General features: G+C 67.4%; 1 protein-coding gene across 2 annotated transcripts; it reads left to right on the top strand.

The window, feature by feature from the left end:
- The first annotated feature begins 315 nt into the window (after positions 1-315).
- Positions 316-13,339, top strand: JAG2 (jagged canonical Notch ligand 2). Of its 2 annotated transcripts, XM_040975520.1 has the most exons (26): positions 316-393; positions 564-914; positions 4,694-4,751; positions 5,258-5,509; positions 5,595-5,655; positions 7,255-7,385; positions 7,485-7,604; positions 7,688-7,801; positions 7,945-8,058; positions 8,187-8,300; positions 8,375-8,421; positions 8,611-8,787; positions 9,206-9,356; positions 9,437-9,571; positions 9,644-9,757; positions 9,831-9,944; positions 10,020-10,133; positions 10,253-10,369; positions 10,648-10,675; positions 10,749-10,834; positions 10,925-11,038; positions 11,120-11,235; positions 11,402-11,650; positions 11,798-11,929; positions 12,659-12,815; positions 12,900-13,339. In XM_040975520.1, the coding sequence occupies exons 1-26, from the start codon at positions 316-318 to the stop codon at positions 13,337-13,339; spliced, it is 3,684 nt and encodes a 1,227-aa protein (XP_040831454.1). The 2 variants fall into 2 exon arrangements, with proteins under 2 accessions (XP_040831454.1, XP_040831455.1); XM_040975521.1 differs by lacking the exon at positions 8,187-8,300.
- The last annotated feature ends 2,393 nt before the right edge of the window (positions 13,340-15,732 follow it).

The raw sequence follows: 15,732 nt of genomic DNA on the forward strand, positions 1-15,732 counted from the left end.
GTCAGTCTCGTCCCGAACTTGTTGGCTGCGGGGTCGGGAACGCGGGCGCACGGAGCCGAGGCCGGGACCCGCCGCCGCCGCCGGGTGGGAGCCGGGCCGGGCCGCCGAGCGCGGCAGCCTGCGAGCCGGAGCCGCCGCCGCCCCCGCCGCACGCTGCCCAGGCCCGCGCGCGGCGCTGCGCTCCTCCCCGCCCGCGCCGCCGCCGCCCCTCGGCTGCCGCGCTCGGAGGCGGGCGCGCGGGCGGGCGCAGGGAGGCCGGCGCGGCGGCCCGGACCGGGCGCAGGCGGCGGCGGCGGCGGCGGGGTGGAGACGGCGATGCGGGCGCGGGGACGCGGGCGACTGCCCCGGCGGCTGCTGCTGCTGCTGCTGCTGCTGGCGGCGCTCTGGATGCAGGTGAGCGGGGCGCGGACGGGGCGCACCGGGCCGCCCCTGGGGACCCACGGGCCCCGCCTGCTCCCGGTGGCTCAGAAGCCCCGGAGGCTGCGCACGGCGGCGGTGCCTGCGCCCCGCGGCGCCCCGACCCCGGCCCGCGCCTCCCTCGTTCTCCGCTGCCTTATTTTTAGGCGGCGCAGCCCATGGGCTATTTCGAGCTGCAGCTGAGCGCGCTGCGGAACGCGAACGGGGAGCTGCTGAGCGGCGCCTGCTGTGACGGCGACGGCCGGACGACGCGCGCGGGGGGCTGTGGTCGCGACGAGTGCGACACGTACGTGCGCGTGTGCCTGAAGGAGTATCAGGCCAAAGTGACGCCCACGGGGCCCTGCAGCTACGGCCACGGCGCCACGCCCGTGTTGGGCGGCAACTCCTTCTACCTGCCGCCGGCGGGCGCTGCGGGGGACCGAGTGCGGGGGCGGGCCCGGGCAGACGGCGACCAGCACCCGGGCCTTGTCGTCATCCCTTTCCAGTTCGCGTGGCCGGTACGTGCGCCCCCCACCCTCCGCGTCGCAGCCCTGCCTCATCCTCCGCCAGCACCTGCGGCCTGGCTTGTGGCGCGCGCGCCCAGACGGGGTGGGGCCGGCGGGAGGCAGCGGGGCTGCGGGGGACACGAGCTCCGGGGCCGGGTCCGAGCCGGGCCACGTGGGCGCGCGGTGCGGCCCGGGCGCAGGGTCGCGGCGGGGCGGGGCCGCGCGGCGGGTCTCCAGCGCGTGCCTGTGTTGCCCCGCGCGTGTCTGCCTGGGCGGGGAGGCGCACAAGGCCCCCGAGCGAGGCATGTGCGCCGCGCGTGCTGGGGCTGGTCCGGGGCAGGCCCTGGCGGAGCAGCCCCGGGCCCGCGGCCAGCCTGCAACCGCCCTGCAGCTTCCTGGATGCCTGGGGGGCGCGTGCGGGCGCTGGGGGACTTGGGTGAGCCTCCTGCGCTATGTGCTGGCCAGATGTCCGGAGGGGGTTTGCAGGGGAAGTGATATTCCTCTGCCGGCGTGGTCCTCCGGGTTGCCCGCCGCGGTAGGGCTCTGGGTCTTTTTGGTGATCACTGGAAGGCGCTTGGCTCAGCCCTGGGCGGCGCTGATGATTTGGGGGTGGGAGGCGGTAAGGTGGTCAGAGACCCAGCAGCTTGCCCTTGCTGGGAACAGGATGGCGTGCGCTTGCGAGCTGGCTGGCACTGTCTCAGGCCGTGTTTTTGGCTGTGGATTCCTGGTCTGTCCTCCGTCTGCCCGACAGTGTAGCCTGGAATTGGCAAGGGGCAGGAGGAAGATGCCCTGTGCGTGGGTGTCCAGCATAGGGGTGTGAGTAGGGGGCAGGGCAGGAACATGCAGGCCCTTGCAGGCTTCATAGCCAATCAAATGGGCTGGACTCTGGTGGTCGCATCCCTGAGGGCACAGCTTGCTCAGTGCCTCCCCCCCTTACCTGAGCCCCCCTGTGGCCAGGCCTCTGACCCTGAGTGCTCGGCTTGGGAGGGACCCCAGGCTGTCGGAGGGGGCCAGCCCCTCGCCCCCGCAGCGGCCTAGCAGGCAGGTCTGAGCAGGGCCCAGCCTGTCATCTGTGCTTGGGCCTGAGCCAGCACGGCTCCAAATCGCTACCTGAGGATGTGTTTTCTGCTCCAGCTGGCAGAGGTGGGTGTGGGGGCAGGGAGGCCTGGAGGAATGCAGCGGGCCAGCGCGCGTCCCTCAGTCGCTCGGCTGTGGGATGGGCCGGGGGCAGCCCCGGCCTTCCTGCTGCCCTGGTGTGCCCACCACAGAGGGAGCCAGGAGTTTGGGGGGCAACTCCAATCCCCCCTCCAGGTGCTGCGCAGCCTGCCTGCCAGGCGCATTGCCCGCCGGGTGATGCCAGCACCCTGGTCTTTCCTCCCTGTCCACGCAGCCATACTGCCCTGACTTGTTGGGGGTCCAGCTCCGACCTGCGGACTGGGACACATTTGAAAACTAGGTGCACATGCCCCAGGGAACTAGACAGCACGCTCAGATGGGAGAGGCGCCCCTGGCCTCTTGGGCGCCCTGGGGAGGAGCTGGAGCCAGGCGTGCCCTGCCCAGTGGCTTGGCCTGGTTGGGGTCCGTGGGGTCCTTGTGGCCCTGTGCTGGTCTCGGGCTTGGCAACCCGAGTGGATCGACCTAGGGTCTTAATGCCTGAGTCTGTGATTGCCTGCCCATATTCTCTCCTAGGAAGGTACTCTTCCTGGGCAGGGGAGTGCCAGGCCCCATGTGTGCCAGGTCTGGAAGGGGCCTCATGGGGTTCAGGCTGCACCTGCTGGCTGAGGGAGGAGTGCAGTGGCCAGCAGGTGACTGGCCTGGGAAGCCAGGGTCCTGCCTAAAGAAGACAGGACCTCTTCCTACCCAGCTCACCTACCCCACTCAGGGGTATGGTTGTGGCAGGCTGGGGCACTGGGGTCTCAGAGCAACACTACGAAGCCCCTGTCGGCTGCCCACTCCCCACCCCTCCCAGGGGCGTGGACAGCTGGCCTGGCTTTGTGGCACAGGGAGGTTCTGACTGCACGCTGCCATGGGGCCTGGCCAGACAGGCCCGGGAAGGGTGAGCCTGTGGGGAGGACCTGCTGGTCTGAGGAGATGCCGGCCTACTGGTATGTGTGCACACGCCCTGCTGGTGCGTGTGGAGCCCGAGTGTACCATGCAGTGCGCGTGCCTGCAGGGTCCTGGCCAGGGATGGCACCAGCTGCTCCTGCTGTGCCTGGGGCTGTGTCGACCCCCGACAATGGCGGCTGAGGCCAGGCTTCCCTTATCAGGTTTCAGGAAATGCATCTGTGGCACCAGACTCTGCTCCCCAGGGGCATGGGGCGGGGATGCTGGGCCTCAGCCCTGGGGTGTGCCGGGAGTGGGTCCGGTCTGTCTGGTGTCTTAGGGCTGCTGCCCTGTTAAGCCTGTGTGGGGACCGGGAGGAGGTGAGCTGGGTGGTGGTTCTGCGCAGGCCCTCGTGTCGCTGCTGCTCGGAAGGAACCCGGGGCAGAGCCAGCCCCATCCCAGCCAGCAGTCACCAGGCAGGAAGGGTGGGTGAGGTGCTGTGTGCAGGAGGGGCTGGGAGGGCCTGGCAGGTGAGGCAGGGGCAGGTGTGCCCCGCCCACTGGCCCAGGTTCCGTTGGGGTGGATGCCTGCCGTCCAGGTGCGGGGAGCCCAGCTGGCGGGCGGGCCGGCGCATGTCCCCTCGGGAACAGTAACCGGAGCCCTAGGCTTGGGTGAAGGTGGCCGTAACCCTACCTGGGTAGCTGGCATGGGGTTTCCTGGGCGCCCTGAAGTCCAGGTGTGGTTGCCGGCTCTCCACCTGCCCTCCCCAACACTGGGACCCTGAGGTAGCTCTCCCAGCCCTGCCCACGCTGCTTCTTGGGATGTTTGCGGCCTCATCCTCAATGTTGGAATGAATGGCAAGGAGCGGAACTGGGAGACTGGGAAGGCCCCGGTGGTGGGGGCAGGCATCCCGGACATTCCAAGAGACAGGGGTGGGTATTCAGAGGACCCCAGTAGGTGTGGGGGAGACATGGAGGTGGGGAGGGGGCTTTAAGAGAGCTTTAAGAGTGCCCTGGGACCCTCAGTTCTAGCCTGTGCACCCGACTACAAGGGGGCACCAGGCCAGGTGTGGCATGCAGAGCCTGGAGCCTGGTTGGCTGTGGCTATGGCAGATTGGGCAGGGAGGGACTGGGGGTGCAGTCTTTCCAGGAAGCCCTGTTCTCGGGGCAGCTGGGCAGGGAACCCTCAGCATTTCCCTGGACAGCAGTTCGCCCTCCCCCGCCAAGGCACGAGCCCTGCTTCCATGCAGCCAGAGAGCCCAAAGAACGTGGCCACGGTGGTCCCTGAGGCCTGCAAGAGAGGAGTGGAGGCCATGCTGGGGCAGTCCTGGGCCTGGGAGAGGGTGGCCACCTGAGCGAAGGCCGTGCTGGGGCAGTCCGGGGCCTGGGAGAGGGTGGCCACCTGAGCGAAGGCCGTGCTGGGGCAGTCCTGGGCCTGGGAGAGGGTGGCCACCTGAGCGAAGGCCGTGCTGGGGCAGTCCGGGGCCTGGGATAGGGTGGCCACCTGAGCGAAGGCCGTGCTGGGGCAGTCCGGGGCCTGGGAGAGGGTGGCCACCTGAGCGAAGGCCGTGCTGGGGCAGTCCGGGGCCTCCAGGCCTTTTGGTCCTGGGCTCTGGTTCCTTGTCTGTGGGGGAGGCAACTAGGGGGACTCTCGTATACAGGCTCTGGGCACATGGTAGAGGGCAGTGCCTGAACGGGGCCCTGCAGGGCCGGGAGCTGCAGGCCCCTGATGGCCCCTTCTGTCCATAGCGTTCCTTCACCCTCATTGTAGAAGCCTGGGACTGGGACAACGAGACCACCCCTGACGGTAAGCGAGCCCGCTCCACTAGCCTCTTGGACAGCTCTTTTGGCCTCACCAGATGCTCATCCGAGCAGAATCTACAGACCCACGGCTGCATGCGGGGCCTGCTGCGTCGGGGCATCTGGGAGAGATGGGCAGGACTGGTCAGAGTAGCTGGAGCCACCCACAGGACAGAAGTGGGCGGTGATTGGGGACCTCAGGAGTGGGCTGAGTGGGGCCTGGAGCTGTTGCATCCAAGTGGTCCTCTTAGGGCCAGGGTTCTACTGGGGGTGTGTGGCGGCATGAGGAATAGGCTCTGGGGGGGCCCTGCCATCTTCATTGTGGTGCTGTCCCCAGTGGCTCGTGGGAATAGGGGCCAAGCCAGGCAGCCGCTGAGGCCACCTTCAGCTCGGGGCTCCCAGGAGATTGGGTCAGGTTGGGACTCAGCAGAGCAGGTCCCACGTGGGTGGACACCAGGCCTCCCAGCACCAGTGTCCCTGGTGGGCGGCAGCAGCAGCTGACTATGCCCCCAGAGACGCGCCTCATTGAGCGGGTGTCCCACGCGGGGATGATCAACCCTGAGGACCGCTGGAAGAGCCTGCACTTCAGCGGCCACGTGGCGCAGCTAGAGCTGAGGATTCGCGTGCGCTGTGGTGAGAACTATTACAGCGCCACCTGCAACAAGTTCTGCCGGCCTCGCAATGACTTCTTTGGCCACTACACCTGCGACCAGTATGGCCACAAGGCCTGCATGGATGGCTGGATGGGCCAGGAGTGCGGGCAAGGTGAGGCCCAGACAGAGGGAAGGGGAGGCAGGGGGCCTTGCCTGCCAGCCTGCCACAGCTGCCTTCTCTGCATCTCTGTTCCCAGCCGTGTGTAAACAAGGCTGTAACTTGCTCCACGGGGGATGCACCGAGCCTGGGGAGTGCAGGTGAGTCCCAGTGGCCTGGTCCTGGCCTCATGCCTGCCCAGTGCAGGCAGCCTGATGCCCTCGAGGGGGCAGACACCCTGCTCTTTGCTCCACGTGCAGGCGTGTCCAGTGGCCCCAGGAGGGGGTTGGTCAGCCCAGAGTGTGACTGACATTATGGGCACGTGCAGGCGGGAGGAGGCCTGTGGGGCCGGGAGGGATCTGCGTCCTCCAGGCAGGAGGGAAGTGCCCAGCCTGGAGGCCAGGTGGGCCACTGGAGTCTCAGGGGGCAGGGAAAGGTCATCTGTGGAAAGGGAAGACCAAATAGTGGAGCAGAGGGTTTGCAGGAGGCAGGGGGCTGCCTGGGCCTGGGTACCTGCCCAAGGTGTGAACCAGATGGGCGTGGCAGATGCACAGAGGGCCAGAGGGGACATGCGAACTTGATGCTGGGAGCACCTGCAGAGGTGGTGAGGAACCTCATGTCTTACCCCCAACAAGAGGTCCAGACAAGGCTGCTCGGGTGCCTGACCAGGGTCAGGGAGATCGGCGTGGGCTCTCAGCCTGCATGGTGGAGGTGATGTGGAAATTGAGCAGGCACCACGCTAGGGGTGTGGCCAGCAGCCAGGCCAGCTGCAGGCAGGGAGGGTGGGGGTGTGGTCCGGTGCCCTCCTTGGCCTCCCAGTAGCTCCGGTAGGGTTTGGGGGCGGTGTCCCCCACCACCGGATGCTGCAGCCAAGAGGAGATGGCTGGGCCTTCCTGTCACCCTCCCCAGGCCCCTGGAGCTGTTGGTGTGGCCCGCCCCCGCCCAGGGTGAGCACACCCCTGGGACCCATGTGGGCTACGCTCAGAGCCTGGCCGCTCCAGACCCCAAGCCTGTGCCCTGATCATCTGGGCGGCGGACACGGTGGCAGGTGCAGGCTGCGACACTGTGGGCCTCCTTGGCACCCTTCTGAGCTGGGGTGTGCTGGGCCCGGGGCTGCAGAGTTGGCTGTGTCGTCCTGGGCAGCTCAGGAAGGGAAGGGCCTGGCTCTTTCCTTTGACAAAAATAACCTGGTGTGGTGGGAGCCGGCGTGGAAGTGACGTGGCTTGGATGCGGTGCCACTGCCAGGCTCTCGGCCCGGCGCCCAGGCTGTAGACTGCAGCACCTGCCGCCCAGGCCACCTGCCCAGCCCCTGCAGGACTCCCAGACGGGACGCTGGCTGGCGGGCTGGGCCGACCCTGACCTCTGGGCGTGGCTAGAGAGTCAAGTGGCCTCTGAGGCCATTTCCCAGGGTGTGTCCCAATGTGACGGCCCCTCCCCCTCCCCTTCCTCAAGCTCTGCTGTGAGGCCTGGCTGCTGCCCTTGGATGAGATCATGCAGAGGGCCTGGGCCCCGCGGCCAGGACAGGGACGCCCTGCTGGCAGGCACCCCCCTGGGGACCCCATAGGGCCTTCCTTGCCTGGCGCCTGCTCTTGGGGCCCAGTTCAGGGGTGACTCCCAGAATAGCCCAGGAAGGAGTGATGGGACAGCTGGGCTGACCAGCCCGGGCCAGTGGCCGGGAATGCCCGTGACTGTGACCCCACTGGCTCAGGTGCCGCTGCAGACGATTGACCCTGTGGCTGAGCCCATCCCGGCCCTTCCAGGTGCAACTACGGCTGGCAGGGACGGTTCTGTGATGAATGTGTCCCCTACCCCGGGTGTGTGCATGGCAGCTGCGTGGAGCCGTGGCAGTGCAACTGCGAGACCAACTGGGGTGGCCTGCTCTGCGACAAAGGTGGCCGGCTAGGGAGGGCGGGGACAGGATCTGCCCCCTGTTGTGGGACACGGGGCAGTGTGGCCGGAGCCTGTCCCCTGAGCGTGCCTCCACCCGCAGACCTGAACTACTGTGGCAGCCATCGCCCCTGCACCAATGGGGGAACCTGCATCAACGTGGAGCCCGACCAGTACCACTGCGCCTGCCCCGAGGGCTACTCGGGCAAAAACTGCGAGCGGGGTATGTGGGGTCACTGCTGCGGCCCAGAGGCCTGGGCAGGGAGCGCTGACCCTCACCCTACCCACCCCTGCTCTGGTTCTTAGCGGAGCACGCCTGTGCCTCCAACCCGTGTGCCAATGGGGGTTCCTGTCATGAGGTGCCATCTGGCTTTGAGTGCCACTGCCCGTCGGGTTGGAGCGGGCCTACCTGTGCCTTGGGTGAGTGCTGGGCACGGGCCTGGGGGCTCTAGGTGCTGTGGAGGGCTGAGTGATGGAAGGGCACCCTCTCACTTGGCCAGGCCCACACGGCCAGGCTGCCATGCCCCTGGCCACCTCTTCAGGCCATCGTCTGTCCCCTGCAGACATCGACGAGTGTGCCTCGAACCCCTGTGCAGCGGGCGGCACCTGTGTGGACCGTGTGAACGGCTTTGAGTGCATCTGCCCTGAGCAGTGGGTGGGGGCCACCTGCCAACTGGGTAAGGACCCCCGGGCCAAGGGTGCATGCTGCCGTGCTGTGCATGCCGCTGGGGCTGCTGGGCTGCGGGGCCAGATGCGGCACGGGCATGGGGGCTTGGGCCCCACGGCTCCCCTTGTCTCTTCACAGACGCCAATGAGTGTGAGGGGAAGCCTTGCCTTAACGCTTTGTCTTGCAAAAACCTGATTGGCGGCTATTACTGCAATTGCAGCCCGGGCTGGAAGGGCGCCAACTGCCACATCTGTCAGTACAGGGAGGGGGCTGCAGGGTGGGCCTAGGGCACGGGAGCTCCACCAACACCCCTCTTGTGCCCTTAGATATCAGTGACTGCCGTGGCCAGTGCCAGCACGGTGGAACCTGCAAGGTGAGGACGGGGTGGGCGTGAGGCCAGTGGGCATTGCAGGGGCTCACCGGTGGTGAGGCCAGCAGGATGGGGTGGGCGTGGGGCCAGTGGGCATTGCAGGGGCTCACTGGTGGTGAGGCCAGCAGGAGGGGGTGGGCGTGCAACCAGTGGGCACTGCAGGGGCTCACGGGCCTCCCCACGCCCGGCCAGGACCTGGCAGACGGCTACCAGTGTGTATGTCCACGCGGCTTCGGGGGCCAGCACTGTGAGCTGCGACAGGACGCCTGTGCTGGCAACCCCTGCCAGGGCGATGGCCTCTGTGAGGACCTACCGGATGGCGGCTTCCGCTGCCACTGCCCCTCTGGCCTCTCGGGGCTCCTCTGTGAGGTGAGGCCTGGGGCCCGGAGCAGGGGCAAGGAGGCCAGAGTACTCTGGTGGCCGAGGAGTCCCGCCTGGTGGGAGGATCTCTCCAGCTCCCCATGTACCTGATTCCCCCAGGCCCAGGGGAAGATAGCTGACTCTGAGGGCGGCCAGACGGCGGGGTGGGGGATAGGAGGCAGCCTTCCTGCCGGATGCTGCCTCCGGGAGGCAGAGGAAGTTGGGCTGCAGCAGTGGCCAGGGCGGTGGGAGGAGGTCGGGGGCCCCGCAGGTGCTTCCGTCCGGCAGCCAAGGCCTGGATGGTGCTGGAACTGGGTGGAGGCGGAAGCAGGGGGGCAGCCTCGGGAATTCCCGAGGATCTGCCTATGCTGGGCATGTAGGTGGGGTTGGCCCTGACAGGTGTATTCCCGCCTCCGATGCTGTACAGGTGGCCGTGGACTTCTGCGAGCCCAGCCCCTGCCACAACGGCGCTCGCTGCTACAGCCTGGACGGTGACTACTACTGTGCTTGCCCCGAAGACTATGGCGGCAAGAACTGCTCGGTGCCCAGGGAACCGTGCCCTGGCGGGGCCTGCAGAGGTGTGCAGGCGGCCCGGGCAGGGGCTGGGCTGGGGGCTGGGCCGGGCGGCTCTGACTCCTGCCCCCTCCCACCTGCACAGTGGTGGACGGCTGCGGCCTCCAGGCCGGGGTGCCGTCCGGCGTGTGCGGCCCCCACGGGCACTGCATTAGCCAGCCTGGGGGTGGCTTCTCCTGTGCCTGCGACAGTGGCTTCACGGGCATCTACTGCCACGAGAGTGAGTGGGGCAGGGCCGGGCGGCCTGGGGACCCCCGCCCCATGTGCCTGGCTCACCCGGCTTCTCCCACAGACATCGACGACTGCCAGGGACAGCCCTGCCGCAACGGGGGCACATGCATCGACGAGGTGGACTCCTTTCGCTGCTTCTGCCCCAGCGGCTGGGAAGGCGAGCTCTGCGACACCAGTGAGTGGCTCCCGCAGAGCCCCGCCCCCGCCGGCAGCCCCGCCCCCACTGACCTCCCCGCCTCACCCTGCAGATCCCAACGACTGCCTCCCGGACCCGTGCCACAACCGCGGGCGCTGCCACGACTTGGTCAATGACTTCTACTGCGCGTGCGACGACGGCTGGAAGGGCAAGACCTGCCACTCACGTGAGCACCGTGCCCCCAAGCTCGGGGCGGGGTGGGTGCTGCCGCGGCCCGGTGCTGAGCACCCTGTGTCCACAGGTGAGTTCCAGTGTGACGCCTACACCTGCAGCAATGGTGGCACCTGCTACGACAGCGGTGATACCTTTAGCTGCGCCTGCCCACCGGGCTGGAAAGGCAGCACCTGCAACATCGGTGAGGTCGTGTGCGGGGCCGGGCTGCGCCGGGCCGGGCTGGGCCGGGCTGGGCCGGGCCAGGTTGCGCTGGGCCGGGCTGGGCTGACTGGACTGCTGAGTGCCTTCTCCCCCTCACAGCCAGGAATAGCAGCTGCCTCCCCAATCCCTGTGTAAATGGGGGCACATGCGTGGGCAGCGGGGATTCCTTCTCCTGCATCTGCCGAGACGGCTGGGAAGGTCGCACCTGCACACACAGTGAGATTGGGGCTGGGGTCTCCTCCCTGGCTGTCCACCCCGGTGATTCCAAGGTGGTTGAGCCACCTGCCGACTCCCTCTCCCAGGGCAGCATCCCCGGGTCTCCCAGCACCCCCTCAACCTCATCCCATAGCAGGGGATCCTGCTGAGTCTGCCCCTGATCCTGGGCTAAAAGCTGCAGGCCCTGCCCACCTGCCCTGTTCCCAGCACCCCTGGCAAGGTCGTGCTGGGCAGGTACAGCCTGGACCAACCACCCCTTGTGTCCCCTCTCAAACCAGACACCAATGACTGCAACCCCTTGCCATGGTGAGTGCCAGGCAGGTTGTGGGCAGGGGCAGGGTGGGGTGGGTGGGCCCGCCTGACAGCTCCACCTCTGCAGCTACAACGGTGGTATCTGTGTGGACGGCGTCAACTGGTTCCGCTGTGAGTGTGCACCTGGCTTCGCGGGGCCTGACTGCCGTATCAGTGAGTGGCCCAGCCCCGGGCAAGGGTGCAGGGGTGCAGTGGCTGGGCACCCCACGGTCCCACTGCTGAGCCGCCGGTGTGCTTTCCCAGACATTGATGAGTGCCAGTCCTCACCCTGCGCCTACGGGGCCACTTGTGTGGACGAGATCAATGGGTACCGCTGTAGCTGCCCGCCGGGCCGGGCTGGCGCCCGGTGCCAGGAAGGTCAGCAGGGACGGGCCATGGGCTGAGGGCCACCTGGGGCCTGGGCGCCCACACTGGCCCTGAAGTCTCATCTCCCCACAGTCATCGGGTTTGGGAGATCCTGCTGGTCCCGGGGTGCCCCACTCCCCCACGGCAGCGCCTGGTTGGAAGACTGCAATAGCTGTCACTGCCTGGATGGCCGCCGGGACTGCAGCAAGGTGGGGCCTGATCCCAGCCTCCTGGGTCTCCCGTCCGGTGCTGATCACCATGAGGACACCAGGAAGCTGGTGGCGGGGAGGGGATGGGGAAGCCGAGTGGGAGCCCTGGGGTGGAGGGCCCTGCTTCCCCCATGGGCATGACCCTGAGTGCTCATGCCTGCCCCAGGTGTGGTGCGGGTGGAAGCCATGCCTCCTGACAGCTGAGCCGAATGCACCGGGCACCCAGTGCCCACCGGGACAGCAGTGTCGGGAGAAGGCCCCAGGGCAGTGCCTGCAGCCGCCCTGCGCTGCCTGGGGTGAGTGTGGACCTGAGGAGCTGGCCCTACCTAGCACGCCTTGCCTGCCCCGCTCCGGCCATCTAGACAACAACTGTGCCCGCCTCACCTTACGCTTCAACCGCGAACAGGTGCCTCAGGTGAGCTCTGGGCGGGGGCAGTGGGCACCTGGCACTCAGACGAACCCAGCCCCTCCTGGACAAGAATGGGAGGGCGTGTCAGCAGAGTTCGCCCTCCTCTCCGGGCACAGTTGCAGAATGTCCCCTGTGTCCCACACGTCTGCCCAGGGCACCACTGTGGGCACCATCTGCTCTGGCATCCGCTCCCTGCCGGCTACAAGGGCAGTGGCCCGGGACCGCCTGCTGGTGCTGCTGTGTGACCGGTCCTCCTCAGGGCCCAGCGCGGTGGAAGTGGCCGTGGTGAGTGCCACAGGGTGGGCCCCAGGAGGCAGCAGGCGCTGAGGGCCCCAGCCGGCACCGGCCCAGCCTAGGGGAACCACATACACAGGGTACAGCCGTGTGTGTGCTGGAGGGCGTAGAGCTGGGCTGGGTGGGAGAGCAGAGAGCAGGGCCAGTGGGAAGTTGAGCTGTCTGGTGGGACAGAAAGGATGTGGGGCCCCTGAGGGCTCCCCTGTGGCTGTGGGCTCCTGGGGTGGGATGGGATCCCCAGTCCCTGTGCAGAGGCTATGATGGTGGCCACCTCATGTGTGGAGTGAGGGTGGTCAGACCTCTGAGAGGCTCTTGTGGTTGTGGGGCAGGGGCTTGGGCAGCCTGGGCAGAGATGGCCGGGACCCCTACCAGGATCCCTGGCGGGCTGGACAACTGCAGCCATGTTGCGCCTGAGGCCAAGGGTCCCTGGAGTGTGGTTGGCCCCACAGCATGGTCTGGCAGGGCTGGGGTGCTGTTCCACCAGGCCTCCCTGGCGCAGGGGCCCCTCTACTCTGCTTTACCTGAGCCCTGGTCCCGGCTGTTGGGAGGATCCCGCAGGTGGAGCCTGGCGGGAGCCTGGTCTCTGTTGGGGTGGGGAGAGGGCGACTCGGGCTAAGGACAGTGGCAGGGGTGATCCCGGCAGCAGCCAGAGAGGGTCCGCCATCCCCCACGGGACCCCCTGGAGCCTCCAAGGGGAGCCCTCAGTGCCTGGCTCTACAGTCCTTCAGCCCTGCGAGGGACCTGCCCGACAGCACCCTGATCCAGAGCGCAGCCCATGCCATCGTAGCAGCCGTCACGCAGCGTGGCAACAGCTCAGTGCTGCTGGCGGTCGCCGAGGTCAAGGTGGAAACCGTCGTCGTGGGCGGCCCCAGCACAGGTGCACGGGGGGACCCCTGCCCCTGCCCCTGCCCCTGCCCCTGGCCCAGGTCACAGGCCCGTTCACTGCCCCGTGCGCCCGCAGGCCTGCTGCTGCCCCTGCTGTGCGGCGCCTTCAGCCTGCTGTGGCTGGCCTGCGTGATCGTGTGCGTGTGGTGGATGCGGAAGCGCAGGAAAGAGCGGGAGCGGAGCCGGCTGCCGCGGGATGAGAGCGCCAACAACCAGTGGGCGCCGCTCAACCCCCTCAACCCCATCCGCAACCCCATCGCGCGGCCCGGCGCGGCCAAGGACGCGCTCTGCCCGCGCACGAACTTCGCGCCGCCGCCACGCGGAGCAGCCGAGGCCCTGCCCGGCCCGGTGGACGAGGAGGACGCGGAGGACCCCCTGGAGGTAGAGAGGTTCCTCCCGCGCACCAAAGACCCCGGCGGCTCCCCGGGCCGGCCGGTGCGCTGGGTGCCGGGCCCCAAGGTGGACAACCGGGCGCTCAGCAGTGCCCGCGAGGCCCTGTATGTGGGCAAAGAGTAGGCGGTGGCCGCGGGGCGGGCCCGGGCCCTGCCGGACTGCGAGGGCTGGGGTTCTGTGCATAGTTTCTTTATTTTGTGTAAAAAAAAAAGGGAAAAAAAAACAAACAAAAAAACTCACTGGAACCAAAACCAAAACCAAAACCCAGAAGTTTATTTTGTACGTGCCCGAACCCGTGTGTAAGTTATTCGGAGCGGTGGGCGGGGCAGGGGCGTTGGTTTACAGACATGCGGGGGTCCCCCTCGCGCAGGGGCCTCGCTCCAGGGTCCCCCATGCCCCCAGGAGCCTGTGTGGCCTGGGCTGGGAGCCGGGCCCTGGCAGCCCTGCTGCCCCAGGTCTGCCCCGAGCTTCAAAAGTGGCCTTCCCCACTGCCCGGAGCGACAAGTGCCTTTTGCAGCCCTCCCATGGAGCGCACCTGTGCGTATGTACATATTAAAGGCCCCTGTATCCGAGCACTGTGCCGTCCTTGCTGGGGTATGAGGGGTGGGCATGGCCTGGTTCTCACGGTGAGGGACAGGGCAGGACATACTCTGGCGGGTGGCCCTGGCCTGTGCTAGCCTCAGGCCCACGGCCAAGGCTGTGCCCTGATATGGCCCAGGCTCCTGGGGTTGAGCAAAGTCGGAAGGCATGTCAGTAACAAGAGTACCTCACTGGGGAGGTGCTCCCTGGGGACCCCGTCTTTGGCTCTGCCTTTAAAAGATGTTAATTGTTTGAAAGGCAGAGAAAGTGACCATCCACCCACTGGTTCGCTCCGGTACATGCCCTGAGTCGCTGGGGCTGGGTGGGGCCAGAACCCAGAGTCTTGTCGAGGTCCCCTTTGGAGATGCAGGGACGTAGGCACATACGCCAGGCCAGGTGCACACAGCCGGGGCCGGAGACCCAGGGACAGCAGGCCCAGAGGGGTCCAGCCTGCTACACCATACGCCACACCCTGGGGTTCTCAGTGGACACACGCCGGTAGGTCCTCCTGCTTCCTGGGAATGGGACCTGAGGCCCACAGCCTGGGGGTGGCTGGGAGCACATGTGGGGACCCTGGGCTACCTGTCTCCACTGGGAGAAGCCCAGCCCTCATGGTGTCATCTCAGCCGTGATGCCCTGGCCACATGGTAAGCTCCTGTCCCGTCCTTGGTGAGGCCCAGTGTGCACGTGACAGCAGAGGCCCCGGGGCGGGGGGGGGTTGGACAGGAAGCCTGAATCCTGGCCGCATGTCCTACCAGGAGGAGCACATGCCAAGGTTGACAAGCCCAGTGGGAGCAGCAGCCAGCTGATCCGGCAGAGCTTCCAGAGGCGACAGTCTACAGGCTGCACACCAGAACGGGACGCTGGACCCTACTGAAGCAGAGGTGGTGGGTGGCAGCTGAAGAGGGCCCAGTTGGGCACCGGCAGGCGGGCATGGCAGGCATCGCTGCTGTAGGGAGTGAGCTGTGAGCTGCACCTGTCTGGTTCTGTCCCCCAGTTCTGGGAAGCCATGCTGCCTTGGTGCGGGGCTCCCAGGACACAGTCCACCTCTGCCTGCTCCAGGCAAGGCACCCGGGGGAATCTGCAGCTGGCTCTGTGCACAGGTCCCATGGCGGTGTGCTGGTGGGTGGGTGCAGGCCCCCATGGATGTGTGAGCACACATGTGCAGACCCCACGGCTGTGAGAACCATGTGTGTGCAGGCCCCATGGCTGTGTGTACAGGCATGTGCAGACCCCACGGCTGTGAGAACCATGTGTGTACAGGCATGTGCCGGCCCCCACAATCCTGCCTTCCATTCTCCCTGGTCTCCCCAACCAGTCTTCCCTCGGGGGTCCTGGCTGGTGGTCACTGGGGAGTGTTGACCAGGTTCGGGTTCCTGCCCTCCTGCCTCTTCCTGCCACGCCGGCCCTGCCCTCCGAGGCCATGAGGATTCTGGGCAGAGGTACAGGCCCTGTGGCCAGCTGTGTCCCCACCCTGTCCCCACCTGGTGGGCATGCAAAGAGCCCCCAGGGTACGCTGCTCCTGGCCTGACAGTTTCCAGGGTGGGGAGGTGGGAGCTCGGGCCATTTGGGGCAATTGTTTCTGCTCTCCCACTGCTGCTGGCCAGCCTGGTCCCTTTGGGGCACCATATTTGGGAGCTGTGCCACAAGGGCATGCCCTCCCCAGGTGCTGGGTGAGCTCTTACAGGACTCCTCAGGGCACCAGGCCCTTGGCCCTGCTCTCAACCACAGCCCGGGTGGATGACAGGGTCAGGTCCTCTGGCCCTAGGAACTTGGAGCAGGGCAGTGAGGGAGGCAGCTGGTGGGAGGGGCCTGGAGGCAGGGTAAACTTTGGGGTGGCTGGACTCCGGGAGGGCTCCGGAGGTGGGTGTCGGATGCAGACTCATGGCATGGTGGCCACTCCTGGGCTCCGGGGGAGGAGGGATAGGTCACACTGT

This window comes from Ochotona curzoniae, unplaced genomic scaffold (assembly GCF_017591425.1).
Source record: "Ochotona curzoniae isolate NIBS_2020 unplaced genomic scaffold, NIBS_Ocur_1.0 contig_2688, whole genome shotgun sequence".
In the NCBI taxonomy this organism is placed as follows: domain Eukaryota; kingdom Metazoa; phylum Chordata; class Mammalia; order Lagomorpha; family Ochotonidae; genus Ochotona; species Ochotona curzoniae.